The 25,478-nt window shown below is 49.4% G+C and overlaps 20 protein-coding genes across 20 annotated transcripts; 7 read left to right on the plus strand and 13 right to left on the minus strand.

The window, feature by feature from the left end:
* Positions 1–969, minus strand: NEMAJ01_1439 (uncharacterized protein; the record flags this gene model as incomplete). The annotated part of the gene is made up of 1 exon (XM_047915277.1): positions 1–969. A coding segment is annotated over one exon (969 nt), but the record flags the coding sequence as incomplete, so codon positions are not given.
* A 182-nt stretch (positions 970–1,151) lies between these two features.
* Positions 1,152–2,108, minus strand: NEMAJ01_1440 (uncharacterized protein; the record flags this gene model as incomplete). The annotated part of the gene is made up of 1 exon (XM_047915278.1): positions 1,152–2,108. The coding sequence occupies one exon, from the start codon at positions 2,106–2,108 to the stop codon at positions 1,152–1,154; it is 957 nt and encodes a 318-aa protein (XP_047771235.1).
* A 511-nt stretch (positions 2,109–2,619) lies between these two features.
* Positions 2,620–3,930, plus strand: NEMAJ01_1441 (uncharacterized protein; the record flags this gene model as incomplete). Its single annotated transcript, XM_047915279.1, has 1 exon — positions 2,620–3,930. One exon carries the CDS (start codon positions 2,620–2,622, stop codon positions 3,928–3,930), a length of 1,311 nt encoding a protein of 436 aa, XP_047771236.1.
* Positions 3,931–4,162: 232 nt separating this feature from the next.
* Positions 4,163–6,676, minus strand: NEMAJ01_1442 (uncharacterized protein; the record flags this gene model as incomplete). The annotated part of the gene is made up of 1 exon (XM_047915280.1): positions 4,163–6,676. The coding sequence occupies one exon, from the start codon at positions 6,674–6,676 to the stop codon at positions 4,163–4,165; it is 2,514 nt and encodes an 837-aa protein (XP_047771237.1).
* Positions 6,677–6,914: 238 nt separating this feature from the next.
* Positions 6,915–7,547, minus strand: NEMAJ01_1443 (uncharacterized protein; the record flags this gene model as incomplete). Its single annotated transcript, XM_047915281.1, has 1 exon — positions 6,915–7,547. One exon carries the CDS (start codon positions 7,545–7,547, stop codon positions 6,915–6,917), a length of 633 nt encoding a protein of 210 aa, XP_047771238.1.
* Positions 7,548–7,564: 17 nt separating this feature from the next.
* NEMAJ01_1444 (uncharacterized protein) lies at positions 7,565–7,996 on the plus strand (the record flags this gene model as incomplete). The annotated part of the gene is made up of 1 exon (XM_047915282.1): positions 7,565–7,996. One exon carries the CDS (start codon positions 7,565–7,567, stop codon positions 7,994–7,996), a length of 432 nt encoding a protein of 143 aa, XP_047771239.1.
* An 833-nt stretch (positions 7,997–8,829) lies between these two features.
* On the minus strand, positions 8,830–10,095 carry NEMAJ01_1445 (26S proteasome regulatory subunit T5; the record flags this gene model as incomplete). The annotated part of the gene is made up of 1 exon (XM_047915283.1): positions 8,830–10,095. The coding sequence occupies one exon, from the start codon at positions 10,093–10,095 to the stop codon at positions 8,830–8,832; it is 1,266 nt and encodes a 421-aa protein (XP_047771240.1).
* Positions 10,096–10,287: 192 nt separating this feature from the next.
* NEMAJ01_1446 (ATP-dependent RNA helicase DOB1) lies at positions 10,288–13,218 on the plus strand (the record flags this gene model as incomplete). Its single annotated transcript, XM_047915284.1, has 1 exon — positions 10,288–13,218. The coding sequence occupies one exon, from the start codon at positions 10,288–10,290 to the stop codon at positions 13,216–13,218; it is 2,931 nt and encodes a 976-aa protein (XP_047771241.1).
* Positions 13,219–13,334: 116 nt separating this feature from the next.
* Positions 13,335–14,165, plus strand: NEMAJ01_1447 (uncharacterized protein; the record flags this gene model as incomplete). Its single annotated transcript, XM_047915285.1, has 1 exon — positions 13,335–14,165. The coding sequence occupies one exon, from the start codon at positions 13,335–13,337 to the stop codon at positions 14,163–14,165; it is 831 nt and encodes a 276-aa protein (XP_047771242.1).
* Position 14,166: 1 nt separating this feature from the next.
* On the minus strand, positions 14,167–14,415 carry NEMAJ01_1431 (uncharacterized protein; the record flags this gene model as incomplete). Its single annotated transcript, XM_047915269.1, has 1 exon — positions 14,167–14,415. One exon carries the CDS (start codon positions 14,413–14,415, stop codon positions 14,167–14,169), a length of 249 nt encoding a protein of 82 aa, XP_047771226.1.
* Positions 14,416–15,107: 692 nt separating this feature from the next.
* Positions 15,108–16,325, minus strand: NEMAJ01_1448 (uncharacterized protein; the record flags this gene model as incomplete). Its single annotated transcript, XM_047915286.1, has 1 exon — positions 15,108–16,325. One exon carries the CDS (start codon positions 16,323–16,325, stop codon positions 15,108–15,110), a length of 1,218 nt encoding a protein of 405 aa, XP_047771243.1.
* Positions 16,326–16,466: 141 nt separating this feature from the next.
* Positions 16,467–17,630, minus strand: NEMAJ01_1449 (uncharacterized protein; the record flags this gene model as incomplete). The annotated part of the gene is made up of 1 exon (XM_047915287.1): positions 16,467–17,630. One exon carries the CDS (start codon positions 17,628–17,630, stop codon positions 16,467–16,469), a length of 1,164 nt encoding a protein of 387 aa, XP_047771244.1.
* A 68-nt stretch (positions 17,631–17,698) lies between these two features.
* Positions 17,699–18,433, plus strand: NEMAJ01_1450 (diacylglycerol diphosphate phosphatase / phosphatidate phosphatase; the record flags this gene model as incomplete). Its single annotated transcript, XM_047915288.1, has 1 exon — positions 17,699–18,433. The coding sequence occupies one exon, from the start codon at positions 17,699–17,701 to the stop codon at positions 18,431–18,433; it is 735 nt and encodes a 244-aa protein (XP_047771245.1).
* Positions 18,434–18,569: 136 nt separating this feature from the next.
* On the plus strand, positions 18,570–19,511 carry NEMAJ01_1451 (uncharacterized protein; the record flags this gene model as incomplete). The annotated part of the gene is made up of 1 exon (XM_047915289.1): positions 18,570–19,511. The coding sequence occupies one exon, from the start codon at positions 18,570–18,572 to the stop codon at positions 19,509–19,511; it is 942 nt and encodes a 313-aa protein (XP_047771246.1).
* Positions 19,512–19,828: 317 nt separating this feature from the next.
* Positions 19,829–21,013, minus strand: NEMAJ01_1452 (uncharacterized protein; the record flags this gene model as incomplete). Its single annotated transcript, XM_047915290.1, has 1 exon — positions 19,829–21,013. One exon carries the CDS (start codon positions 21,011–21,013, stop codon positions 19,829–19,831), a length of 1,185 nt encoding a protein of 394 aa, XP_047771247.1.
* Positions 21,014–21,160: 147 nt separating this feature from the next.
* NEMAJ01_1453 (uncharacterized protein) lies at positions 21,161–22,300 on the minus strand (the record flags this gene model as incomplete). The annotated part of the gene is made up of 1 exon (XM_047915291.1): positions 21,161–22,300. The coding sequence occupies one exon, from the start codon at positions 22,298–22,300 to the stop codon at positions 21,161–21,163; it is 1,140 nt and encodes a 379-aa protein (XP_047771248.1).
* A 375-nt stretch (positions 22,301–22,675) lies between these two features.
* On the minus strand, positions 22,676–23,257 carry NEMAJ01_1454 (uncharacterized protein; the record flags this gene model as incomplete). Its single annotated transcript, XM_047915292.1, has 1 exon — positions 22,676–23,257. The coding sequence occupies one exon, from the start codon at positions 23,255–23,257 to the stop codon at positions 22,676–22,678; it is 582 nt and encodes a 193-aa protein (XP_047771249.1).
* Positions 23,258–23,719: 462 nt separating this feature from the next.
* On the minus strand, positions 23,720–24,004 carry NEMAJ01_1432 (uncharacterized protein; the record flags this gene model as incomplete). Its single annotated transcript, XM_047915270.1, has 1 exon — positions 23,720–24,004. One exon carries the CDS (start codon positions 24,002–24,004, stop codon positions 23,720–23,722), a length of 285 nt encoding a protein of 94 aa, XP_047771227.1.
* Positions 24,005–24,086: 82 nt separating this feature from the next.
* On the plus strand, positions 24,087–24,662 carry NEMAJ01_1455 (uncharacterized protein; the record flags this gene model as incomplete). The annotated part of the gene is made up of 1 exon (XM_047915293.1): positions 24,087–24,662. The coding sequence occupies one exon, from the start codon at positions 24,087–24,089 to the stop codon at positions 24,660–24,662; it is 576 nt and encodes a 191-aa protein (XP_047771250.1).
* An 84-nt stretch (positions 24,663–24,746) lies between these two features.
* NEMAJ01_1433 (uncharacterized protein) lies at positions 24,747–24,971 on the minus strand (the record flags this gene model as incomplete). The annotated part of the gene is made up of 1 exon (XM_047915271.1): positions 24,747–24,971. One exon carries the CDS (start codon positions 24,969–24,971, stop codon positions 24,747–24,749), a length of 225 nt encoding a protein of 74 aa, XP_047771228.1.
* Positions 24,972–25,478: the final 507 nt, after the last annotated feature.

Consider the following 25,478-nt stretch of genomic DNA (forward strand, 5'->3'; position numbering starts at 1 on the left):
CTCCTCCTGAACATGGTCTGTTTCTTCTAATGGACTTACATCCGCAAATTCTTGACTTTTCAGGCTTTCCTCATCCGCACTCTCCTCGGACTCGCATGAATTTTCTGAAAGCATCGCCTCAGCAGCTTCTTCCTCGTGCACGGGGGAAGAGCACTCTGCAGCCACACTCTGCGGCGCCTTTGAAAGCTTTTCTGCAAGAGCCTTCGCTGCAAGACTCTCCTTGTAGCGGCGCATGCGCATAATCCCCTGCACAACATCTGCGTATGTTCGCGCTTCGGGGCGCTCTTTCAGGGTACCCTCAGAGCTGTCTTGGACACTTTCAGCACGCACTGCATGCTTTTCTGCCTGAACTGTTTCTTCTACCTGAACTGCTTCTTCTGCGGGGACAGGTGGATTTTCATTTTCACTACTGCTCAAAACCGTAGAAAAAACTTCTCCTACCTCCACGCACTCGGCTTGAATAATAGGAGTTTTGTGGTTCCTGTCGCAGTAGTCGATGAACACCCTTTGTATCTCCGCCCGCAGGCTGCCAATCACTGCAGCCTTTCTTTCCGCCAGAGCCGCATCTGCATGGTCTCCCCTCTCCCCTGCAAGGGCCTTTGCTTGGGCGTAGACCTCTCCGCTCTCGTTCAGCACAAAACTTTTCAGAGCCTCCTTCATATGGGATGCAGCCATGGTGATGTTCATGCAGGAAAACCGTATTTCCCGCAGCTGGCTCTCCGTGTACTCCTCCCTATGAAATACCCCAAAAGATCCATCCTCATCGTCCCAGTTTAAAATTGCCTCTACTTCAGGTTCAACTACAACGACCTGAAAGTCCATATGGTCAAATTTTTCGCCAAATGCAAAAAGATGCTCTGAAGTTGGCCTGCTGTAGTCCAGCTCAAGCAAAACGGCGTATATTTTTTCAGAGAGTTCTTGCATCTTGCTGGGGCTTCCCAGGTAAACCTCCGCGTTTCTCTCTTCCATAAAAAATAATTAAAATCAAAGTATATATAGGCGTGATTTAATTGAATATTTTAGGATGAAATAAATCTTGTTAGGGAATAATATGGCAGAGCATCATTAACTGTCAAAAATCCACTGATGCAAAATCACACGCTACACCACAGACCTGCATATTATGCAGTGCTGGACCATTCTGCTTTTTCTCAGGCTAGGAGGCCTTTAATGCTTGCGCATGCCAGATACCCACCTATCAGAAACAGGGAGACTAGAAAAATGGCTGGGGCAAAGGAGAACTCCAACGCAGTATTTTCTGGGAGAGGAAGCTCACCAAATTCAAGCCTCCACTGATTCTCCTCGTACACCGGGGACATCTCTCTGCACTTTGCGCACTTCTCATAGCCTGGGCTGCTCGGGTAAAAGTTGTGGAAGTCGTTCTTGTTCCGTATCCGCACTATTTTGTCGTTGCGAAGCCGTGAGCCCAGGGAGTGGGTGCTGTTTGACAGGGTGCACGTTCCTGGAAACTCTCTGCTTGCACCCGAGCACTTTAGAAGACTTTCAGCAACTTCATCCTTCTGGAAAACTCTCCGGGGCAATGCCGTGCGTGGGGGTGTGTCCTTTATCAAATCAAGCAGCTTCTCCATGCTGTTCACCTCGTAGAATGCGTCTTTCACAGCTTCTTTGAAGATCCGAAGCAGGGCACCCCTGCTTTTCTCAATGGCCTGGATCTTCGTATACCCAGGCCTGCTGGCTTTTATGTTCTCTGCGTCTCCGCCGGTTATCTCAGTGCAAATGAAGGCGTGCAAAGCCCCTGCCTTTCTAGAGATCTGCATCAGCCGCGTCTTTATGTGCATAGACATCGCTATGCGCGCGTGCAGGAACTCTTTCTCCTTCGAGCTGTACCCATCTGCTTTGGCCTCCAGCAAGCTTATATCTGCGCTTTCACAGTATTCCAGAGCCAACCCAGCACCATTCTCGCTGTGCAAGAAGATGTTTATCGGCAGACTCTGAACAAGCTCGCACAGGCTTTCTTCCACGCTCTTTTCGCTTGCAAACAATCGTAGATACAAAAGATTGTAGAACATATCGCCCAAAACATCCAGCTTTCGCTCGCTGTGCACATACTTCATGTTTTTTCGAGTTTTCCCAACGTACCAGACCATACAAAAAAGTATACTTTTTCAGCTTTTTCTAATATGTGCCAGCCCAGGCAGTGCAGCAACATTGAACTTTCAATTTCCCTGCCCCAGCAGAAGCGGATGAAAAACAGAAAATCCAGCCAAATCAAAAGATGCACAGCTGTCGTAAATCCGGTTTATATTTTGACATTGGTCTAAGACAAGCTCCAATAAAGAGTTGCTACCGTTTGGAGCTTTATAAATGTCGACTATTGAATGTCGTACTGTTCGATGTTTAGAATTCCTTGGCATTACTTCTGCACTTTATTTCTCTCTGAAATTAACATCGTATCGCATATTTATGCTTTTAGCGACCACTAATCAATTTCATGCCTCAGAGGCTTGAGAATTAAATCAAGCCATGATCGTGCCGTCTCCGAGTTTGTGGGAATTCCAAAAATTCACCACAATTTTATATGGGGCTTCACTCTATTAGACAGGCCGTGCGCGCAGGAATAAATATGTAAATATTTTTCATTAAATATTTTTATTTAGGATGGACGACATTGAATACAAACTGCGGTTCCTTCTTAACTCGATGACTCTTTTGGTCGATGACATAAAAGTGGCAGACAGCTCGCAAATGGGCCATCTGCAGTTTTTGAAGAAGTACAAAAACCAGAAGATGATACACGCCTTCATAAAGCCACAAGGAAGCAGCCAAGGCGCACACGAGCCCACTATTACGCCCTTAATAGGGGTTCCCATTGACCCTGAGCAAATCAAGCACAAAATGATGTACTGCCAGATCGCCGTGGGATCGTCTCTATTTACGTCGGAGGAGTACGCGCTAAACTGCAAAACCCCGCACGGGTACGACTCCTTCATTATTGGCAACGCGTCAGAGGCAATTGAGTCCGTCATTGGCCTGTACAAAAAGTCGAAAAATCTTGCCTCCTACAGCTACGTGGTTCCAGACAGCAGCAGAGTCCTGGTTTTGGCAGAGGTTGACTTTACGTACGACAGAAAGCTGGAGGAGAAAAGCAAAAACAACGACAAGTGCGAATACTGCTGTGAAAGCATGGCAACCTCATTTTGTCTGGCAGAAAGGGCTGCGTTCTGCGACAAGTGCGACAGCTACTTCCACAGCAACGAATTCACGCAGAGGCACTCGCGGTACTACTTCAACAAAGTTGGGAAGAAGCGGTTCCTCCACTGCAGGAGCCATCCAACAGTCGTAGTCGACTACTTCTGCACAGAATGCAGTGTGCCTGTCTGCACTCAGTGCCGGATCGGGGGGTCTGCTCCAGACGTAAACATGCATCAGGGACACCGCATGGTCTCGTACATTGATGCATGCGACAACCTGAGCGAAAGAATCAGCGAGAGCCATGAGATGGACCTGGCCAAGAGGCAAGCAAACGGCGCCATTTCGGGGGTGGAGAAGGAGATAGAGGAGTTTGAGAAGGAGGTGGAGACCGTCCGGGCTAAGCTGCAGTACGAGTACGACACCTCCATGGGCGTGCTAAACGACCTTGTGAAGAGAAGGTACCAGAAGATAAATGCAAAGTACTTTGAAGGAAAGTATCTGCTGGAGATGGCTACACGCGCACAGAATTACCCTAGAGAGGTCGACCCTAGCGTGCTTGTTGAAAAGTGGAGGGCCATCGAGGAGATGAACAGAAGCATCGCAGACGTCGTGCTGGAGGACAGTGTAGGAGGCCCGCAGCTAATTGTAAAGGGGTCGCTAACAGTGGAGCTGGCAGCAGGGCCGGAGTCGTCCCCCGCAAACGTCGACACCTCCCAGGAGGACGACTTTATTCGCAGAAGAACAGAAATGCTGCTTAGAGTCTCCCAGTTTAAGTAGGACGTGCCAAATGCAGTGCCTCGCGTACACTTTGCTTGGGCTTTCCTGCCTGCATGTTTGACACGCAGGCGGAGATGGCCCGACCTGAGCCTGTGTAGAGTGTAGAATATACATAAATTAGCTTTTGCATGACTATGGCTGCGTGGGATCGTAAAGAATAAATATTTGGCGCTTTCTGTGGGTATATTAGCTTGGGCGAGAAGTGTGAAGGAAAGTACTGCATAGTCTTTATTTAACTTAGCCAGCTAGACCTGTGCTTTTTGACTCTGGACATCACAAAGCATACGACCGATGCCACAACAATGGCGAGGATGCATATGAATGCTGTGATCTTTGTCTTTATCCATCCTTTGCCGGTGAATGCCTGCACAGCAGACACTTCTTTGTTCGGGACGGCTTCTTCTGTTTGAGCAGCCGGCACTAGGCCTCCAGTGAGGTGGTCTAGCAGCTCCTGCACTGCAGTTATGCCCTTGGACATGGCACTCTTCCACTTTCCAAGGTGCTCACTCATTTCCTTTATGCTGGGGTCTTTCTCTACAGAACCCTCGATCTTTTTCTGGAATTCTCCCTGTGCATACACGTTAAAGAGCTCCTTCTTTGAAGAGTACAGCTTGAGAATGTTGACCAGGCCGTTGAAGACGACCATCTTGCTTCGCAGCGCAGAAAACTCAAGCACGCCCGACACTTTAGAAGTCGCGCCCAGGCTCTTCTTCATCATGTGCAGGTAGTCAGTTATTTTACTGTACTCTGCCTCGATGTTTATGCTCTTGCTTGGGCTCAGCTTGGCTTTTATTTCAGACGCAGACTTTTCTATGCCCTTCAGAGACTCGCTGCTCACGCCCTCCGAAAGGACCTTTGACTCCTTGAGCTCTTTTATGTACTTTGAGAGAACATCCTTCATGTGTTTTATGATCTCCTGTGCATTGGCGTCGGTTGCTATGAAGTCTGCGTATGTTATCTGCCCTGCTTCAAACGTTGTGTTGGTTACTTCCTCTTCAGCCATGAACTTGGCTGCAGCGCATACGTAGTGCGGAGTAAACTTTCTCTCCTTGGAGCTGTCTGAGGTGCTTCTCAGAATGCGCTCCTTTTCCAAGCAGCAAGCAAGCAAGCTGATGTCTGGCAGTATATTCTTCAGGTCCATCATCTTTTTCAGCAGGCCTATTTCACTGTCGTCTTTATACACATTTCCCAGCGCACCCGATTCCTCAAGCGAGCAGACCTCTCTCAAGTGCTCGTGTATGGCGTTGATAATAACCGCATTATTGCTTATGATCAGCCTTATGCTCGCCAGAGCCGCCTTGACCTCCTGGGTGGGGTTTTCAATGCCCTCAAGCAGGCTGGTGTCCCATGAGTCTGTGCTGTTCGTGAATCTGCTTGAAATAAATCTAGAAGCCGCTCCAGTTATGGAAGAGACGGCATTTCCTGCCTTTATTCCTATGCTGGTCGTGTATGTACGGTTCTCTGAAATCTGCAGCCAGTCCTCTACCATGTGCTCGCTTATAACTTCAGTGCCTACAGGAAGCCCCTCCTTCTCGTCGATCTTTATGGTGCAAAGAGACGTAATGTCTTTTTTCGCAGTGGGAGACTTTAAAATCTCTCCAAGTGCAAGAATAGCATCGGACGTGTTTTTTTTCACGGCTGCAAGACCTGCTAAAATCGAAGCATTGGCTTCATGGTGCCTTTCAGTTGGGCTTGTGATCTCTGAGATAGAACCATTTACTATCAAAATTGCTGCATCCCAGTACTTCTCTATCTCCTGAACAGCTTTTTTCAAGTCAAACTTTTCCTCGAAAAGAGTTGCTATGGTTTGGTACCTCTCCAAGACATTTGTCTTCATCAGAGCAGCGATGAGTTCATCTGATTTCTTCACGCACTCGGCGGGAGCATTCTTCTCGTTGATCTTCTTTTGGAGGTCAATAACGCCCTGGATGAGATAGCACTTCGTGTGGTTCATTGGGTGCAGAAGCTTCTGGTTTGGGTTAAACTTGTCTTTTTCGTCCGTCAAGTTCTTTAATATCTGCGAAAGTCTTTCTCTTGCCAGAAATCCAGACAAAATAGAGTTGAACTCCTTCACAGAGACTGGGGTGCCAGCATTCTTAACATTCCGGAAGATTTTTTTGTAATCGTCCGGGATAAGGCTGATGGCGCTGGTGAGAGTTTCAGTGAATTTGTCGTAGTCCTTCCCAATGGCTTGGTCGCTTTCAGAGAGGTTGCTTTTGCTGAAGACGTTTGCGCTAGAGTTGAACATCTTAATCGTAGCCGGCTGGATGCTGCGGTAGATCTTGTCCCACAGCTCGCCCTGCTCGGTCTTCGCCTTCAGAAGCTCTTCGCCGTGCTTCTTGGCAAGCTCTGCGGACTTGGTCAGGCTCTCTTTTTCTTTCTTAATTTCTTCTTTTGTTTTCTGTAGGGCCTCAGCCTTCTCTGCAGTTTCTTTTTGGTTTGCAGCTTTTGCAATCTCTACAGTTTCATCTATTAGCTTCAAGGTCTTTTCGTCTATTTCTGCATTCTCCATGCACGGCTTGCCACCTGTGCCAGCAAGGCACGATTGCAGAGCCTTTCCCTGGCTCATAAGCTCTTTTATTTTCTTTGCAGAAACTTCAGCGTCTCCAGTTGGAGGTTCTGTAGTAGCCTTCGCACTTGCAGACTTTACTTGACTCGGGTTTGATGCCGCAGTCGGAGCTTGGCTTGCAAATGCCTCCAAAAACCCATAGCAGATCAATACTATAAATATATGAGTTCCTCGCATGCTCTTAACGACATTTATTGTATTTATACTTTTAATTTAAACACGGATAACGGCACTGATCCAATTAACGTGCAATCAATCTTTTTATGATGCACAGCCCAATCAAATCAGGCACTGATCCACCAATCACACAAATTAGCCAACAGCACATCAGAAGTTAAACTGCCCAATCAACTGCATCCGAAACCCCTAGTCTTTGGCCTGCACGCTCGCCCAGCCATGCTCTGCGAAAGAAGGCCTACTTATCCCTTACAAGAGAAGATATGAACTTTGTGTCGACCTGCCCAATTCGGCGAAGGGACTCCTGCGAGTCCTCCTTCTTGTATGCCTCCTGCGGCATGCCCATATCGACAGGCGTAATCCGAAAGAGGAAGTCCTGCATTGGGGCGTTCGCGCTGACTCTTCCAGCCACGGTTAAGTATATTTCGTTCTCCTCTATCCTCAGCTTTCCCTTTATGTAGCGGCGGTTCTCTTCCGGCAAAAGGTTTGGCAGCTGCAGAAGCACTTTCTTTTTGGGGCCCAAGTCCAGCGAAAACCCAGAGACCTCCTTGCTCCGCACAGCGTCTGCTATTTTGTCGACCGTCAGAGGGGCATTTTCTATGCGCAGCAGGTCTTCATTCGCTATTTCCTGCGTGCTTCCAGAGCTAAACATGAAAGACTTTGTCTCCTTCGCGCCCCCAATTAGCGTAACCGCCGGCTCCGGGGCCCTGTGCACATGCGGCGCAGGAGCCTCTTTTCGTTTGACTTCTTTCCTCTTAACCTCCACATTCACAGGCTTCGTGCCCGAGGAGACGTGCGTATTCATGGGTTCAGTCGGCATTTTGGGCTCAAACACAAGCTTTTTCTTCCCACCAAGTGTCTTTTTGTCCATTCACAGAAAATTTTTTCATGCTGTACTCTGGAATAACGCACGTAGAGAAGGTTCCTGTTGAAGAGGACATACAGAGAGAAAAAGCCTTTGCAGAGGCCACGCTTAGGTACGCCAACGCCCTCACACAGCTCAAAACAGCCCACATTCCCCTGATCATCCACCCCGGGAAAAGAGTGAAATCTAAGAAGGAGATGCGGGAAATAGAGGAGAACTTGGTAGAGTCAAGGAAGCCCCAGAAAGTCACCCCCTTCAAGAGGCCCTCCAAGAAGGAGAGGCGAAAGAAGTCGCAGGTGGAGGAGAAAGTCAAGAATGCCCTTGCGTCCACTCCCGAAACAGACGAGCCCAACGGCCGAGGCAGCAAGCCCGGAAACCTCCGAAAGCTCGGGAAAAAGACGAAAAAGCCCCGTCTTGGCAAGAGCAAAAGGCAGAAGGTCTCCCATAGAAAATAAAAAGCCTGCATTTTTAACCGAAATTTCCCAAGAGCCTGCTTTCCATGGAAGACATCGCGCGCAAACACCAGAACTGGGCAAGACACATAATCTTGCCCGAGAAAGCCCTGCATCCTCCTGCAGGCGCAAAAATACAACGGCAAACGACAGCTTCTGTCCGTGCAGGGAGAAGCCTCTTTTTCTGCGCTAGAACAGCCCCTATACAGGCCTGCAGGAGGGCAGTCCCGGCAGCTTCTCGTGAAACTCCCACGCCCAGGCACATTTGGCTCTGAAAAGCCGAAAATCTTCAGTTTTTTCGGGCAGGACAAGAAAGTGTTGCGCATCTCTCTAGAATACTTCCTCCCTCAGAATATTCAGAATATTCAGAGATGTAGCACAGGGAAGTGCGCATGCAGAGCATCTCCCCATTAGAATTTGGCGCACAGCGTATGCAGGCCATAATATTTGTCGTAAATCCGGGGTAAGTGTTTGCTTGGGTCTAAGGCATGCTCCAATAAAGATTTATTAACCTTTAGAGAAGTATGTAGTTGACCCTTGAATGCCGTGATATTCGTTTCTTAAGATTCGTTGACATTATTCATGTCTAAATTTTCACACTTTAATTTCGTGTCGCGTATTTATGCATTTAGCGATCACTACTCATATTCGCGTTTCAAATTTTATGGATGTTGGCCACTCCATTTGTACTATCTCCAACTTTGTGAGAATTCTAATGATTCACCACAATATTAAATCTGCCGTGCCCAGACTCCCTGCCCTCAGCACGCACTGCAGCCAAAGAAGAAAGAGAAAGAAAAAATGCGCTGCACGCAAGCTCAACACTGTGCAATTTATTACGAGAAATAGTGCAGGTTCGCCTTCTTAGTGGAGAGAATCTCCTGAATGCCGTCTATCAAGTCGTTCTGCGTGATCATGTTTCTCCCTGCGCGCAGCGCAATCATGCCTGCCTCCACGCACACGGCCTTGCACTGGGCCCCGTTGAAGCCCTCCGAAGACCTGGCAAGCTCCTCGTGGTTCACGTTCGGGTCCATCGCCATCTTCCTAGAGTGGATCTGCAGTATCCTCTTCCTTCCCTCCTTGTTCGGCAGCGGAAACTCTATTTTCCTGTCAAATCGCCCAGACCGGAGCAGCGCCGGGTCGAGAATGTCCACGCGATTTGTGGCTGCTATCACCTTTATGTTCGGAGTTCCTGAAAATCCGTCCAGCTGGTTCAGCAGCTCCAGCATAGTCCGCTGCACCTCCCTGTCTCCCGTGCTGTCGGAGTCGCTTCTTTTCATTCCGATCGCGTCTATTTCGTCTATGAATATTATTGCAGGGGACTTCGCCCGAGCCAGCGCAAATGCGTCTCGGACAAGCTTTGCCCCGTCTCCTATATACATCTGCACGAGCTGCGGGCCCGCCAGCTTCAAGAAAGTGGCCCCCGTTTTTGCAGCGCATGCTCGGGCCATCAGCGTCTTCCCCGTTCCTGGCGGGCCGTACATCAGAATCCCCTTTGGGGGCGTGATGTTCAGCTTTTTGAACTTCTCCGGGTGCGTGATCGACAAAATAACGCCTTCGTACAGCTCCTCCATCTGCCTCTCCAGCCCCCCAATGTCCTCGTACGAGTCCGTCGGCTTCTCGTCCAGCTCCATAGCCTTCACCCGCACGTCGTAGTCGTCCTCGAGCTTCTCAAAGACAATGTTCGTCTCCTTGTGCAGGGCCACCAAATCCCCAGGCTTCAGGTCCTCAGCAGGGACCAGCCCCACAAAGGGCAGGAACGTCGTCACGCGGTTCGACGTTTTCACGACCGCACACAGCCCCTTTTGGCTCGTGGTTTCCTCGATGTTGGACCCCTCGGAAACAGACGCGTCCAGGTCCAAAATCTCGACCACATTCCCCACCAGGAAGGGCAGCTGCTTGTTCAGCTCTATTTTCTGCTTGTTCTCCTGGATCTTCTCGCGCCTCGCCTCGTAGTCGTACGTTATCGAAGTTATGTGGTTTTTCAGCATCCGCACCTCGTTTTCAATCATGCGGGTTTTTAGCTTTATTTGCTCGATGGACTCTTCAAATATTTCCGGGTGTGTCTCTCGCAGCTCCTGCAGCGCATCTTCTGCAGCCATAAATAAACACAAAGAAAATTATTTATACACCCGAAAGGCGCCCGAGAGGGCGTCCCGTGGGTTTAATATGCGCCGATCAGATGGCCGAGTGGTCTAAGGCGCCAGATTAAGGCTCTGGTCTCTTCGGAGGCGCGGGTTCGAATCCCGCTCTGGTCATTTTTGCCCCTTATAACTTCTTTTTTTTGCACTTTTATGAAAACCTCGGAAAGCCTCTTTGGAGCCACACAGCACATTTCTGTGCCGGACGTGAAGAAAAACGACACGTTTTTGGACACTGCTGTGGAAGTAGACTCTTTTGTGGAGACAAACGACGACGGAAACACCGTGCGGCATAATGCAATCGTCCCAGAGAACATGGAATACACCCCCCTCGCAAGCACGCATTTCCCCATACAGTGCGAGTATCCGTTTAAGCTCGATAAGTTCCAGGTGCTTGCCCTGCAGTGCCTCGAGAGAGACGAAAGCCTCTTGGTAAGCGCCCACACAAGCGCGGGGAAGACTCTTATAGCAGAGTACGCAATACACCTGTCGATCCAGAAAAAGCAGAGGGTCATTTACACCTCCCCCATAAAGGCCCTCTCAAACCAGAAGTACAGAGAGCTGAACGAAAAATTCGGAGATGTTGGGCTCATGACAGGAGATGTCACGCTAAACCCAGACAGCACCTGCATCGTCATGACAACGGAAATCCTCCGGAACATGATTTACAAGGGCACAGAAATCCTCCGGGAGACACACTTTGTCGTTTTTGACGAGGTCCACTACATGAGAGACCGCGAGAGAGGAGTCGTCTGGGAGGAGACAATCATCCTCCTTCCCTCCACGACCCGCTTCATCTTCCTCAGCGCAACAATCCCCAACGCAGAGGAGTTTGCGCGGTGGATTGTCTCGATACACAGGCAGCCCTGCCACGTCATATACACCGAGAAAAGACCCACCCCCCTCGAGCACTACATATACGCAAATGCCCCGGGGAGAAAGTCTTCCATCGTGAAAAAGACAGACCAGCTCAGGAAAGTCAGCGACCAGATCTCCCTTGTCGTCGATAAGGCCGGGACCTTCCAGACCAGAAGCATGGCCCTCGTGCAGAAGAACCCTGGAAGCAAGGGCGGGTACGGCCGCAGGAGAGAGCAGATAGACGTCGTGGATATTTTGCAGATACTGAAGCAGACGAATAACCTCCCCACAATAATTTTCTCCTTCAGAAGGAAAGAGTGCGAGCAGTACGCAAAAACAGCGGAGGGAGAGTTTGACTTTGCCTCGGAGGAGGAAAAGAACATGATCGACACAATTTTCAATAACGCACTGAACACCCTGCGGGAGGAGGACAGGAAGCTCCCGCAGATACTTGGGCTGAAGGCCCTTTTGATGCGCGGAATTGGCGTGCACCACTCCGGGCTCATGCCCATCGTCAAGGAAATCATCGAAATCCTCTTCCAGGAAAACCTTCTCAAAGTCCTCTTTGCAACTGAGACGTTCTCCATTGGGCTGAACATGCCTGCAAAGTCTGTCGTGTTCACGAGCATCAAGAAGTTCGACGGAGTGCAGACGCGGTTTATCACCAGCGGAGAGTACATCCAGATGAGCGGCCGTGCAGGAAGAAGAGGCACGGACAAGATCGGAAACGTCGTTCTCGCGCTGGAGTCGGGCCTGGCCATAAGCGAGAAGGAAATAAAGAAGGTCCTGCACGGGCCGTCTAATACCCTGGACAGCGCATTCAGGCTCTCGTACAACACGATTCTGAACATCCTCAGACTCGACGGAGTAGATGAAGACTACGTGATAAAGCACTCTTTCCTGCAGTTCAGATGCGAAATGCGGGGGAAGGCCCTGTACCTGCAGCTGCTCCAGTGCCTGGCTGAGTACGAGAGAGAGACAAAGGAGTACGCAGACGCGAGCAGAAACGTCCAGGACCTCGAGCAGATCGAGAAGTACTTTGAAATCCGCCAGCAGGAGGCAGAGTGCGCGCACGAGCTGCTGCCAGCAGCAGTATGCAACCGGCTGCTCCTCCCAGGGCGCATCGTAGAGGTGGAAGTCTCCCCTAGGAAAACGAGGAAAGTCTCCGAGAAGCTCGAGGTGGAGTACTCGGACGTGCTGCTAGGAGAGAAGAAAGTGCTCGCTGTGGTCATGGAGAAGGGCGCAGAGAATGTCTCCGTGATGACAGAGGATGAAATTGTCCGGGAGGTCTCGCTGCAGGAGGTTAAGCGCATCGCAAAGACTTCGGTCGAGATGAAGGCAAAGAAGGCAACGGCAAAGTTCTTCAGAGAGTTCTTCAGCGAGACAAAGAGAAAGAACAAGAAGCTCGAGCAGAGCCTCTCTTTCTACAGCGCACCAGAACTGGGAGTGGCAGGAGAAGTCTCCCAGATGAAGGACCGCCTGGAGGAGGCTGCGGATAGGCTGTACGATCAGTACGTGCGCCCGCTGAATCCCCTCGAGAAGGACAGAGTTTTCAAGCTTATAGAGTCCCTCTCATACAGAAGCGCGCTCAGGGCAAAGATCGAGACACTCGCACAGCAGAAGGAGCAGACCCGCCTGATCATGATAGACGAGTACAATAATAAGCGGAGAATCCTGCAGGGACTCTCCTACCTCTCGGAGCAGGAGGTCCTTATAAAGGGGAAAGTCGCAAGTGAAATCAGCAGCGGAGACGAACTGCTCCTCACGGAAATGCTTTTTAATAACGAGTTCAGCAAACTCTCCCCCGGAAGAATATGCTCGCTTCTCAGCTGCGTCGTCTTTGACGATAAGTCCGATAAGATCACGCTCACGCCAGCGTCGGAGAAGGCCCTGAAAATACTCACCCAGACGGTGGAGAGACTCTCCATGGAGTTTGAGCGGCTCGACACAGGATTCAAGGCCAAGGAGTACGCAGAGAAGTTCTGCTCGAACCTCATGGACGTCGTTTACAGGTGGACGGAGGGATACAGCTTCGCAGATATATGCGAAACCACAGAGGTCTTTGAGGGAAGCATCATCCGGTGCTTCAGGCGGCTGGAGGAGGTGCTCAAGGAAATGGCTCGGGCCTCAAAGGTCATTGGGAACGTGGAGATGGAGAATAAGTTTTCGGCTGCGATATCCCTCGTGAAAAGAGATATTGTGTTTGCAAACTCGCTATACCTATAATAAACTGAAGTGCAGAGGTGCGGGCAGAGGACAGAATAAAATTAAAGTTTGGCCTGAAAGTGGGCACGGAAATTTGTTTTATCTGCGGGTATTTATATTTGCGCATTTATTATTTTATGAATGAACATGTAATAAACAAAAGCGGTAATAAGCACTGTTTCTTGTGCGGAGGAAAGAACCCCAGCTGGGGATGCCTGCCTTTTGCGGTGCTGGCATGCACAAAGTGCGCTGGCGGAATGCGGGAGCTGGGGACAGGCGTGTGCACGGTGAAGTCACTATTATTAGACTCTGTGGACAGCGAGTTTCTTCGCCCTTTTATGACGGGGAGTAACGCTGTCTTCCTGGACTGGTACGGAGAAAGGAGCAAGGAGGAGCTTTCGCCCTCGTTTTTCAAAAGCCCCCTTGCAAAGGAGTACGTGGAGGCTCTCCAGCGCGGAGACGTGAGGGAAAAAGCTGCCACCAGCGCCCCAGTGATCACGCCTGGTGCAGGCAGTTCCTGCCCCTCCAGCAGAGCCCAGAAAAAGTCGAAGCTGCGCTTTGCCTCCGCCAACGAAAGCGAGCCCGTGGAGGAGGCGCCTGCAAAGGAGGAGACGCCTGCCGAGAGGGAGGTGTGCAAGAAAAAGTCCGCGATCAGGAGAGTGCCTGGGAGAATTGTGTCCAGCGGGGCCGAGGGGGCCGACCGCCTGGGGATGTTCAGAAATGTAGAAAGTGCAAAAAGCGAGGCGAGCGAAGGAAAGTCCCCAGAAATCACACCCAGCAAGTATGCAGGCGAGCGAAGCACGCGCGTCTTCTCGGGCGGGGCGCAGCATAGCTCAGAGCCGGCGGAAATTGTAAGAGGAAAGAACTTTATTGGAAGCACGCCTGCACAAAAAGAGTCAGTTTCTGACAGACTAAAGAAAAGCCTGGAAAAAGGAAAAAAAACACTTTTAAACACGTTTAAGAAATAAACTACTTGGACTCTTTCATTCCCAGATTGTTCTTCACTCTTTCTTTAAGAACAGAGTACTCGCTTAGTATAGACTGGCTCACAGAGGAGGGCTCTTCCTCCTGCCGGATGCTTTTCAGAAGAGAAATAATCTCCTCGGAGTTTTTCTTTCTTTGGTAGCTTACCTCCATGACTTTTCTGAGAATGTTCCCGATTTCCTCCTCGTACTCTTTCTTCTTGCCGTCCATCTCCTTAAATTTTTGCGCCCGCATGCGAAAATTAATGCTTCTGTTTGGGCGTTGGCGCGTTCTACTGCCAGCGTATCACAATCGGGCAGTTTCTGGCGCAGGTCGTGATTGGTGCGATTGGTCGTGCTCTTGGAAAACTGCGCCAAACTGCAGCTCGGATGCGCGCTGAAGATGGCGTCTTTCTGCCGAGAGAGTTTCCCAAAAGTGCCACCCCACGCCAGAAACGCACGCATAAGCTTCTTTCCCCTCCCACACTCCTACTGTGTCTTTTGGAGGGTTTCTGCTGCAGAGTGCGCGATCTTTCGATCAGAGTGTCTACTCTTGCACGGGCATCTCTACTCGGTGCGGTCTTCAGAGGGCCTGCTGTAGAGTGGTCTGCCAGCCCTCTCCTTGCCTGCGCTCTCCGAGTCTTCTGACTTGGGCTTTCATTCATAAAAAACACGTACACTTTATTTCTTTGCAGTACACTTTATGCACTGGAAACAGCTGTGTGCGTAGGAAATTATTCAATAACTCAAACTAGTTCTACACTTTATGCAGAGAGTGGTAGCTTTTGCTTTCCACAGCCCGAGCAAAGAGCACGGTGTACAGGCAGATTGCAGCTGTTTTTGCACGAAGAGCCTTGAAAATGCGCATTTGACAATGCATGTTTCCACGCAATGGATCCAGTAGAGCGTGCATAAATAGATTTATTATCGGTCTAAGCACGGTTCTGTCTATATTTTTCCTTCGGCGCGGTAGTGGCGGATCCCGTTCAGGCCATATCTGTGCCGAGAGTTTGCAAAGACAATGTATAGCGCAATGACTGAAGACATTCCGGCAAAAAAGGTGCTGCAGTACTCCGACACACGGAAGGAGGGATCGGATATTCGGCTGATGATGGGCGGGCATGCAGAGTAGGCGAGGTTTATGAAGCAGGAGAGAAGAGACAGGCCTATTGCAAGCTTGCTCTGCGACAAAAGCAGCGGATAGCAGGGCCAGCTGCACGCCTGCAGGGCGGAAGACATCCCCAGGAGAAAGACGGAGATCCAGTATAACGGGCTCGAGTAAAATATCATAGAGTGTCCCAGCGTGAGAAAAAGTGTCCCCAGGCATATGCAGCTGAGGCGGTGCCCGAACTTGTCTGTTGCAATGCTAATGAAAATGGTAAATATAAGGGCAGTCGCCTCCTGGAAGGCCAGTGCTCTGCTCGCCTGCTTGAAGTCTATGCCAAGCCTCTTCTGGAGAATGGCCGAGTTATTGCTGGAGAACGGGGAAGTCGCGCACGCAAGCAGCACCGTCATGGCGATGAAAAACGGCAGGAGGTGGTGGACTTCCTCCTCCTCCAGGGGCTCGCAGCACTCCTGCCACTTAACCTCCCACTTTCTGTACGTTATTAAGATGAAAAGTCCCCCGAGCCACACAAGCGCAGTGGAAATAAGAGCGCACACAAAAGCCCCCTGCTCAATGAGGGTCCCCAGGAGAAGGTATGCAAGTATAGACCCCAGCCGGCCAATGGACAGGCACAGGCCAAAGACTTTCCCGTGCTCGTGCGGGGAGAAGAGGGACGCCAGCATCTTGTTTTGCGCTATGCTGAAACTCTCTCCGCCCAGCCCAACGATAAAGCGGCCTGCAAGCATAAGCTCAAACACGCCCATCCCCACGCCCAGGCAGAATATGCTCTGCCCAGCGACAATGAGTGCGTACGTGTACACCATTTTGGCAGGCTCTGAGTTGTCCGACAGATTAAACAGCAGGGGAAGCAGCAGATTCGGCACTGCGTATGCTGCGTACAGGAGATTGTGGTATTCCTCGTATCTATCGCCAAATATCTCCCTAAGCCCGGAGTACATCGGGGAGGGGCTGTCGTACGCAAAGAAAAAGAAGAACAAGGCCGAAGACGAGAGAATAAAAAACCAAAGCCGGGAGGAAATATTTCCGCTCTGTATTTTCATGAAACACAAGGCAGGCTTTGTTTTATCTACAAATGATAGCGCCTGCAGAAAACACAGGTAAACTACGGGTTTATTTTTACAATTTTGAAACGAGCTCTTTCACCTGTTTGTTTTGCTGCTCAAGCAAAACACTCGACCTCTTCAGAAGAGAAGCAAACGTGCCAGAGAGCTCTCCACCCCCAGGCACGCCACCACATTTGCCTCAATAAAGGCAGAAAGCTCCTTCGGCAGGAGGCATGCGTACGAGGCATCCAGAAGCACTGCCTCACTGGCGTACTCTGTGAGGGAGTTCCCGAGCAAAAACCGGTCCTCCTTAATAAGATGCATTGGAAGAAGAAAGTTCAGGCACCCCCCAATTTTCATGAGCATATCCCTCTCGCACCCCAGGAACTCACTCCTCGTGTATGCTCCGTCGCACACGTCCAAGTACGCCATAAGCCCGCGGGACTCGCACTCCACGAGCTTATTCGCAACAAAGAGGCTGACTGCCCCGACAAGCTGGTACTTTTTCTTGGAGAGACTCCCCACCAGCGCGTATTTATCTACGATTCTGACTGCTGTCTGGTACGATGTGCTGTTCAGGCTAAACTCTGTTTTCACGTCGTACATCCACTCTATAAGCGTGGTCCTCATTTCTATCGATATTTCTCTATTACGCCGCGCCAAGGGGCTCTCCCTCCTGGCGCTTCCGCTCTCCAGCTCCACCTCCTCCGAGGACGAGCAGTCGACTCGCTCTGGGCTCGCAGCAGAGACTCTGTCCGGAACGCCCTGCTCTTCCGCCTGCCTGGGCCTTCTCTCGCCCGGACTCTCCTCGCACTTCCTCTTCCTCTGCGGCCCACTTCTTTCTTCTCTCGCCCCGGAGTCTTTCCCACTTTTCCCAAGGACTTCCTCCAGGGGGAGAGAGAACAATTTTTCGTCCACGTTCGGCATAAACTCGTTCTCTTTCCCTACAACGAACGACCTGCCGCCCAGGCGCCCAGGCTGTGCTGTAATAAGGTTTCCAAGCAGGCTGCTTGCAGGAGACATGCTCTCAGATGCCCCAAAGGCGTACTTGTCTTCCTCCTTGTGCGCTGCATAAAAGGCTGCGCCCTGCGTGTAAAGGCACATGCTCTCGGGGCAGTCGTACTCCCTCAGTATTTCCGAGAACTCTGCAAGTTTCCTGTTCAGGTGGTTGTAGTACGCCTCGGCATATTCCAGGTAGGGAGACAGAATCTCTCTACGAAGAGGAACTTCTTCTTTTTTTATTGTCACTTTTATGTTTGTGTTTCGCACATTTGTTATGTCTTCCAATACTCTTTTCAGCATACTTTAAATTCTTTCGCCCATTTTATACCAAATATAAATTGGCGGTAAATTGTTTCATTTTATATTTTATGCGGAAACACCAGATTGTAAAAATGCTTTCAAAGGCCCTCGTAATTTTGATTCTCTTGGGAGCAGGCCTGATCTTTTCTATTTTAAGCCCACTTTCTGTGATTACGATGAAAAGTGTGACACCCGGGCTCTCATACAAGGAGAATGACACGGTTGAATTCTACTGTGTTTTGCTTGCTATTGTATTCCTGCTGCCTCCTATGCAGATTCTAATTTCAGGCCTGGCCAATCAGAGCGTTATGGCTGTGGACACGTTTCAAAACACGTACATCGGGTGTCTTGCGACATTCCTGGTCATAGGAGTCATCAAGTGCATCGTTGGGAAGGAGCGGCCAGACTATGCGGACAGAATACAGAGAACCACAGGGCAAAAGTATCTGGAGGGGAGGAGGTCCTTTCCCTCTGGGCACGCTGGGATGTCCTTTGCGTTTGTGTTTTACTTGGTGTTTGACTCTGTGCTGGCAATAAAAAGAAGCAAGAGCGTTGGGGTGAGGAGCGTCCTTGTGTACATGGGGATAATTGTTCCTTTTGCGTCCGGGATAATAGTGGCAGCCAGCAGAATATCCGACCACAGACACGACATTGTGGACGTGCTGGCGGGAGCAGGGCTGGGGGTAGTGATTCCGCTTATTTGCAGGCTTTCCCTCTCCTCTGGCAAGAGAAAGAAGCAGGAAAAGGCCCAAAACATGCCCTTGGCGGAGGCGTGCTCTGCACAAGACAGCACATCTGTGTGAGCACGCAGTTGAAATGTGCCCCGGACTGAAGGCGCGTGTACATAGGGATACAGATGCCAATAAATAGCAGTACTTGGGGAATTGTCTGAGAAAAGCACTTGAGCGCGCATGGAATTTTCGCGGTGTTTTGCCTTGTATGTGTATTTCGGGTGTTGTGACACACAAACAAATGCGGAAGTTCCTGGAGGAAATAGACAGCGTGAGCAAGCAGATAGAAGTCTGCCAGGAAGACTCGCGCCGGATGGGGGAAGCCACCAGGCGGGTGAGCGGAGCCTCGGACGAAAAGGAGGCGGAGGCACTGCGGACTGCCCTGGACGAGGAGAGAGACGACTTTATAAAGAACATGGCGGAGATAAAGGAGAAAATAAAAGAGCTTAAAAAGGGCATTCGAGGAAAGTCCGAGCACAAAAAGCACGTGAAACAGCAGCAGATCCGGTCCCTCGTGGAGAGAACAAAAAAAACAATAGAGGCCTTCAGCAGCGTGCAGAGCGAGTTTAGCTCCGAGGAAAGAGAGCGCATAAAGTCGCAGTATATTATTGCCCGGCCAACTGCCACGAAGGAAGAGCTGGAGGCGGTGGAGTACAGCGAGTCCCCGCAAATTCCCTTTCTAAAGCACACGGTCTCTGACAGCCGGAAAAAAAGCGTAAAGAACATATCCCGGGGAATAAAGAAGGTCATGAAAATGACGCAGGAGCTGAATTTGCTTGTGCACGAGAAGGACCAGGACGTGGACAAAATTTCCATATCGACGGAGAAGGCGGAGGTAAAGGCCAAAAAGGCAGACCAGGACCTAAAGTCTGCGGAGAAGTACCAGAAAATAGCCAGACTCGGAAGAATCACTGCGTACACGGCAATAGGCCTGCTCATAGGAGTGTGCCTCCTAATACTTTTTGGAGGGTTTGTGATCTTCATTATAGTGGCCATAATGAACTACCGGATCTCAAAAGGTGCTGCAGGCTCGGACGGAGCGTCTTCTGGCACCTCCGGGGGAACTGCCCCGGAAGCAGGCGCCTCTGGAGATGCTCCGTCCTCAAATCCCTCCCTTTCTGACGCCATAACGGCAATAACGGGCTCGTAGAGAAGCGTATTTTACAAGCAGCGAGTGCCCTAATATGAGGAGTGCACAGAAGCCTTCTATGGAAAAGGTGCAGCTCATCCCCAAATATGCACTCTAGTTAGGGAAGGGCTGGAGCAGCTCGTGGCGGAGTGCAGCGGATAGTTAGGCAAAGAGCTAGAACGCCCTCCAGCTTTTCAAAGACGCCGCGCCTGAGAAAGCACTTCCCTCCTGCACGACTTTTAGCAGGGCAGGCCAAGGCAGAAGAAGCTTCTCGGAGTGGCAGGGAAAGAAGAAATGGCACTTTCGTGTTTATTTAGAATAAAACATAGTCTGCTAGACTAGCCAAAGTTTTCTCTGTTGGAAATTATGGCTCTTCTGTTGTATATTTCAGTAGAGGCGGAGTATAGTAGCAATACGTCTGTTTTGAGGTTTTTCAAGTTTCCCTCAACAATCAGGTAGTTGAAGTCCAGGGACTTGATTTGGAGCAGCCTGTTTGCAGTAGACTCGGACTTCTTGGAGCGGGCAACAAGCTTCGAGAACCGGGAAAGCGCAATTTCATACTCCTTCAGACGGTTCGAGGCGCTTTCAAAGAGAGAAAACATTTTTTTCATGGAGAAGTCGCCCCTCCTGTCAACAGACTTCTCCATGTTTATGATGTTCTTTGCCTCCTTCCCTGCATTCCAGTTCATCTGGTCAATTTCCCCAATTATCCGCTTGTGCTGCCAGATTACCTGGTCTATTGTGCACTTTCTCTGGGATATGGACTCTTCGTGGTGCCGGATCTTGTCCTCAAGGCTCTTCTCGTTGTAGTTTTTCGCGTGCGTCTCTATCAAGTTTCCTGGGAGGAAGTTCTTGGCCGTGCTCTCCAGAAACCCAGAGTACAGCTGCTCGGCCATTCCCATGTCAAACATGATGGTCTTCTGCTCTTCCACACTCTGCAAAACATTTTTGTACACAATCAAGTACTCCCGCAGGTTGTATCGGCAGTTTTTGTACAAATACTTGAGTATCTCGTACTGTGTTGGGTGTATCCAGTTGATTTCCATGTTCTTTTTTGCCTTTGTCACCTTCTGGCCAAGCGTAAGACACCTGTACAGGGAAAACTCAACCTCCCCCAGGGTTTCCAGAAGATTCGTCGTAAGCAACCCCTTGTTTATGTATAGGATCGAGCACGCGGTTGTGCACAAGTCGTCCTGAATCTTCTCAAACTCCATGAACTTTTGGTGAAACTTCACAGACTCCAGCTCGTCCAGGAGGAGAAAGAGGATTTCCCCCACGTTCTGGAGCTTTATGTTAATCTCCTCAAAGCAGTCTTCGATGGCCTTTTCAAGCCGCTCGTCCTCCTCCAAGGTTTCTTGAAACTCCCGGAACAGCTCAATGTAGCTATTCCACAGGGAAGACAGCTCGACTATCCTAGGCTTTATTTGGTGGTGCTCCACATAGAATTCAAGCTTATTTTCGTGTGATACAAAAACAGGAGTAAGCTCCTTTTTTCCTCGCTCTATTTTTTCAGCTCGCTTCATGATTCCATTTTTCTGCAATATTATTCTATATCTCAATGCAGGGATCTATTTGATCGAAGGGCTTTGCCCCAAATTTTCCTCATTTTTGGCTATGACGTCCCTCATCACTTTGATCCTGCAGCTTTTCCAAAAATAATTAGACCGAATTTATTGCTGGGCGGCGACTTTTCCTATATTCAGCAGTACTTCCGTTGTGCCGCTGGGTGCTTTCAGCTCTGCCTTGAAAGATGCGCCCTCCCGAGACCCTCTAATAACGCTTGAAAAATGCTTTAAATGGGTGTGCTCCAGAAGCTTCCTTACCAAAATTGTCTCCTCAAAGCTCTTGGACCCCGAGCCTTCGGAGACCGAGTAGCTCACGGATATAAAGGACTTCTTTCCTATCAGCTTCCCAATCCCGTCGGAAAGCATTCTCACAGAGGCCTCTACAGCCTCCTCCGGCTGCTCTGTGCTCTTCTGCTCTATTTCCTGCACCTTGCCCTCTGTCTCCAGCAAGGCCTTCTTTCGGGCGCCCTCTGCATCGTCCGCGTGCTTTCTCTTGGCGGCTCCCTGCAGTGCCTCCCTGCAGGCATCCTCCGTGTCCTTCTGCTCTTTTTTCTCCTCTTCGCTTGCCGGGTGCTTTTCTTCTGCGCTTTCTGCGCTTGCCTCCTCCAAGCACTTTTCCTCGCCATGGCAGCACGCAGGCTCCTCCGTGTTCTCCTGCAGGAACAGCATGTCTATTGCGCCGGGGCCTTTCACTTCTATTTCCACGTTTTGGTTTTCTATCTCAATGTCTACAACTTCGCACTCTTTCTTTCCGGGCACCAACTCTGTGATTTTCAGTACTACATCCCCGTCCTTTATAATTATCTGGGTTGGCTTCATAGACGGGCTTTCATCTTCGTTGCTAATCGATATGTTCAGTATTTTCACAGCTTCGCTTCTGTCGATGGTGTACTTCTCCTTTTCGGTTACGCGCACGGCCTTGTAGGAAACTTTGCTGGGCTTGTGCTCCACGTCGTGGCTCTCTATTTCCAGGAAAAGAACGTCTATTTCGTTGTCCCCCTCTGTGCGCAGCTCCACACGCACTCCCTTGCTCAGAGGAATGTTCAGTATCTTGGTCTCGATCTTGTTGGTCAGTAAGTTGCACAAAGTCACTTCGTTTCCATCAATTGACGCAAGAAGACTCGAACGAAGGCTCGTTTCTGATACAACCGGGGTAAGTGAAACCGATTTTATTATAGTATCGTGCTCTATGCTTTCCTGCACATAAATATTATTTGGCCTAATGGTTAAGCTATGATACTTCATAAACAAAAAAAGCAAAAAAAACATAAAGAAAAAGAAGCAAAATGCGCAAAACACGAAAAACAAGTGGGTGTGCATAGACAGCTCCCACAGGGTATATAGAGCAAAGGGCGCCGCAGAGTGTCCTGCTCCACCAAAGGGGCATATTCGCGCAGGGAAAGTTATATATAAAGTTGGAGCCCAAGAAGCGGCATTCAACAATGCCCGAAAAACGAGAGTTTTTTGCAATATATCCCAGCCTGTACAAAGCACGTCGTAAATGAAATATGCAATATTAATATTAAAGCCCCGCGTGCGCAGAGAGCCCGGAAAAAAAATAAAAAAATCCCGGATAACCTGGAGCAGCAAATAAAGAACGCGTACGGTTTGTATTTTTATTTAATTAAGATAGTTGCTAGGATCAAAATGCAGCGTATTTGCCATCGAGTAGAATGTGCAGTACTCATCTTTCTTTTTCTTGTTTTTTTCTATGTTCTCCTCGCCAAGCACCAATTTGTCAAGTGTTTCCAGATCCTCCTCCTTGAACTGCGGGTGCGTCTCCTCCAGGTAGTGCTTCTGCGGGAGGCCGCCGTACTCTTTATCGTATCCAGAATAGTTCGAGAGGAAACACTCATAGTCCTTCTTCTTGTTCTCCTTCTTGATAAAGAGCGACTCCAACTCTATTTCCTTCTCGGTTTCTTTCTTTTCGTTCTGGATTTTTGTGTTCTTGACCTTTGCTCTCTTGTTCTGGAACCACACTTGCACGCTCCGAGGAGTCATCCGCAGCTTGGTGGCCAGTGCCTTGCGAAGGGCTGCATCAGGCTTTATGTTTGTCTCGAATGTTTTCTCCAAAACTTCCAGCTGCTCTTTGCTAGTTCTCTTCCTGGGCTTTACATGGAATGGGTTGTAGTAAGTGTTCTTGAATTCTCCTTGGGATGTTTTGTGGAAGCTATCGAAGTATGACTCTGGGCTTGTGGACATCTGTATTGTTCTCCGTGCACTTAATAACATTATGTTATTTATATTTATGAAATGGCCAAATTAGAATATTCTTCCCTTATTGGACACATTGCTCAATTTAGACCTATTACAGTTTATGTCAAAATTGCAATTGCTTTTTTGAGTAATACAAAGTAAAGACCCAGTCCATGAAAAACATCGAAAAATGCGTCCTATAAAAATGCGAAAAAAATAAATTAGCAAAAATGTATTACAGGGGCATGTTCCAAACAAATGCGGAATCTCGAATTCTGTAATAAAACTCTGGGGGCAAAGCAGTGCCACAGCACACCTGCAGGAACACTGTGCATAACCCGCAGGTGTGCGCACATTGAAAATGAGCTAATTTAGATATAATTTCATATTAATCCAATGATTCTTCCTTGAGCCAATTTACATGCTGTGCCTGCAAAACAGGGGAAACGCATGCGTGCTTTGCAGCTGCTAAAATGGGCTGTTTATAATGGAAAGAAGCATGGCTGCCTTTACAGGGTCTTTCTCCCTTAGGACGGCCTCGGACAGCCTTTTGATCACGTCTAAGTGTCGCCTGGCGTGCTTGCTTCTCTGATGTGATATGTCACTTTTTTCGAGAAGGACTTCCAGCCGTGTAAACAGGCTCAGGAGATAGCACTCTCTCTCCGCCCCGTTTCTCCTTTCCTGCATCTGCAGAGTCTCCACGACCTTCTGCAAAATCCCAAGATACTCTGCACTCTGCAAGTAAAACTGCATCTGAAGTAAAACTTTTCTGTCTGAGTTCAAAACATTGTATGACAACTTGGATAAATATAAGCACCCTCAAGTGGGGAAAAACATGGATACCCTGGCACAAGCACCCATAAACTATCTCTCTTTAAGCGTCGAGCCGTTCACACAGCGGCCTTTCTCAGAGATCATTAAGGAGTCTTCTGAGAAGAACCTCCCGCACGTTCTTGCTAAGGTCTTCCTGAAAAACGAGAGCATTCCCATCGTGTACGACGCCAGGCTTCTGTGCAAGTACCTGTTTGAGCTGGTTATATCCAAGGACGGGCGAATTGTGCGCCTGAAGCGGGTTTCCGACCCTATAAACGACAAAGTCATACGGGACATTCTCTTCTACGAAATTCCAAGCACCAGCAAAGACGGAACAGACGGCGCGTATATAGGCAGCCAGAAGGACTTTTTGGAGTCTAGCGGGTTCAGGTCCAAAATATTCAACCGAAACGACCCATTTGACTCTCTCAGCATAAACTTCCTCTTCAAAGACAGCCAGCCCCGAAAGATTGGAAGGAGGCCTCTTGTTTTAATAGGGCTTTCCTTCGTCATTCTGTGCATTATCTTGCTCTCGTGCACTTACTCGGTGATCCACAGCAGTGGCCTTATAGCACCCATAGAAAGGTACTTCAAATAAATATTAGACTAGAGTGCGTGGTATTCACTTTCTCTGTCCGAATTCACACACATTCTCTGGGCGTGCCTTTGGCTTTGCTCTCTCCTAGTTTCGCCCTCTCTTGCAGTGGGCTATTACGTGCTCTATGAAGTCGGGAAGAACAACTGCATTTATGCTCGTGCTGGAAATTAGGACAATTCCTTCCTGCGTCTCCACCCTCATATTTTCTCGCTTGTCCACCTCCCGGAGAACTCCCTTCACTATATTCCCGGAGTGCACTTGGACTGCAACCTCTGAGTCTATCGCCTCGTATACCCACCGAATGCACATGCACGGAAAATAAAATGCACTCTTCTATAGCAGAGCCTTCTCAGACTTGGCCTCTTCCCAGGTTCAGGCACAGCGCCCTTGCAGGCACGCACTGAATAAGCCCACAGAACCAGGCACAGGAAGGCACACACGCACATTCTGTACTTCTTCGGATTTATTGAGGCCGGGCTTTCCACATTCTGGACTCGCGCTCTGGACCTTTTATGCTATTTCCTCAAATTAACCCTTTTATGTACATACTGCCGCGCGTAAATTAATTTGCACCTGCGAGAAGGTGTGCGGACGTGCGAAAAAACGCAGGCAGTAGAGGCTTGCCTGGAGAAGTGCATAGCTGCTGCAGGGCAAAGTGCCAGCCCCCTCACGCGCATGTTTGGCGCAGTCCCTTGCGGAATATGCTGAAAACCAGGCCTTTGCAAGAAAATAAAATTCCTTCCGGGGGGTTTCTATTTTGGGTAAATTAGAATTTCAATATGCCTCTTTGGATGCCTGCCCTTTTCAGAGCTTCTC

This window comes from Nematocida major, assembly GCF_021653875.1.
Source record: "Nematocida major strain JUm2507 chromosome Unknown 2406, whole genome shotgun sequence".
NCBI classification, from domain to species: Eukaryota; Fungi; Microsporidia; genus Nematocida; species Nematocida major.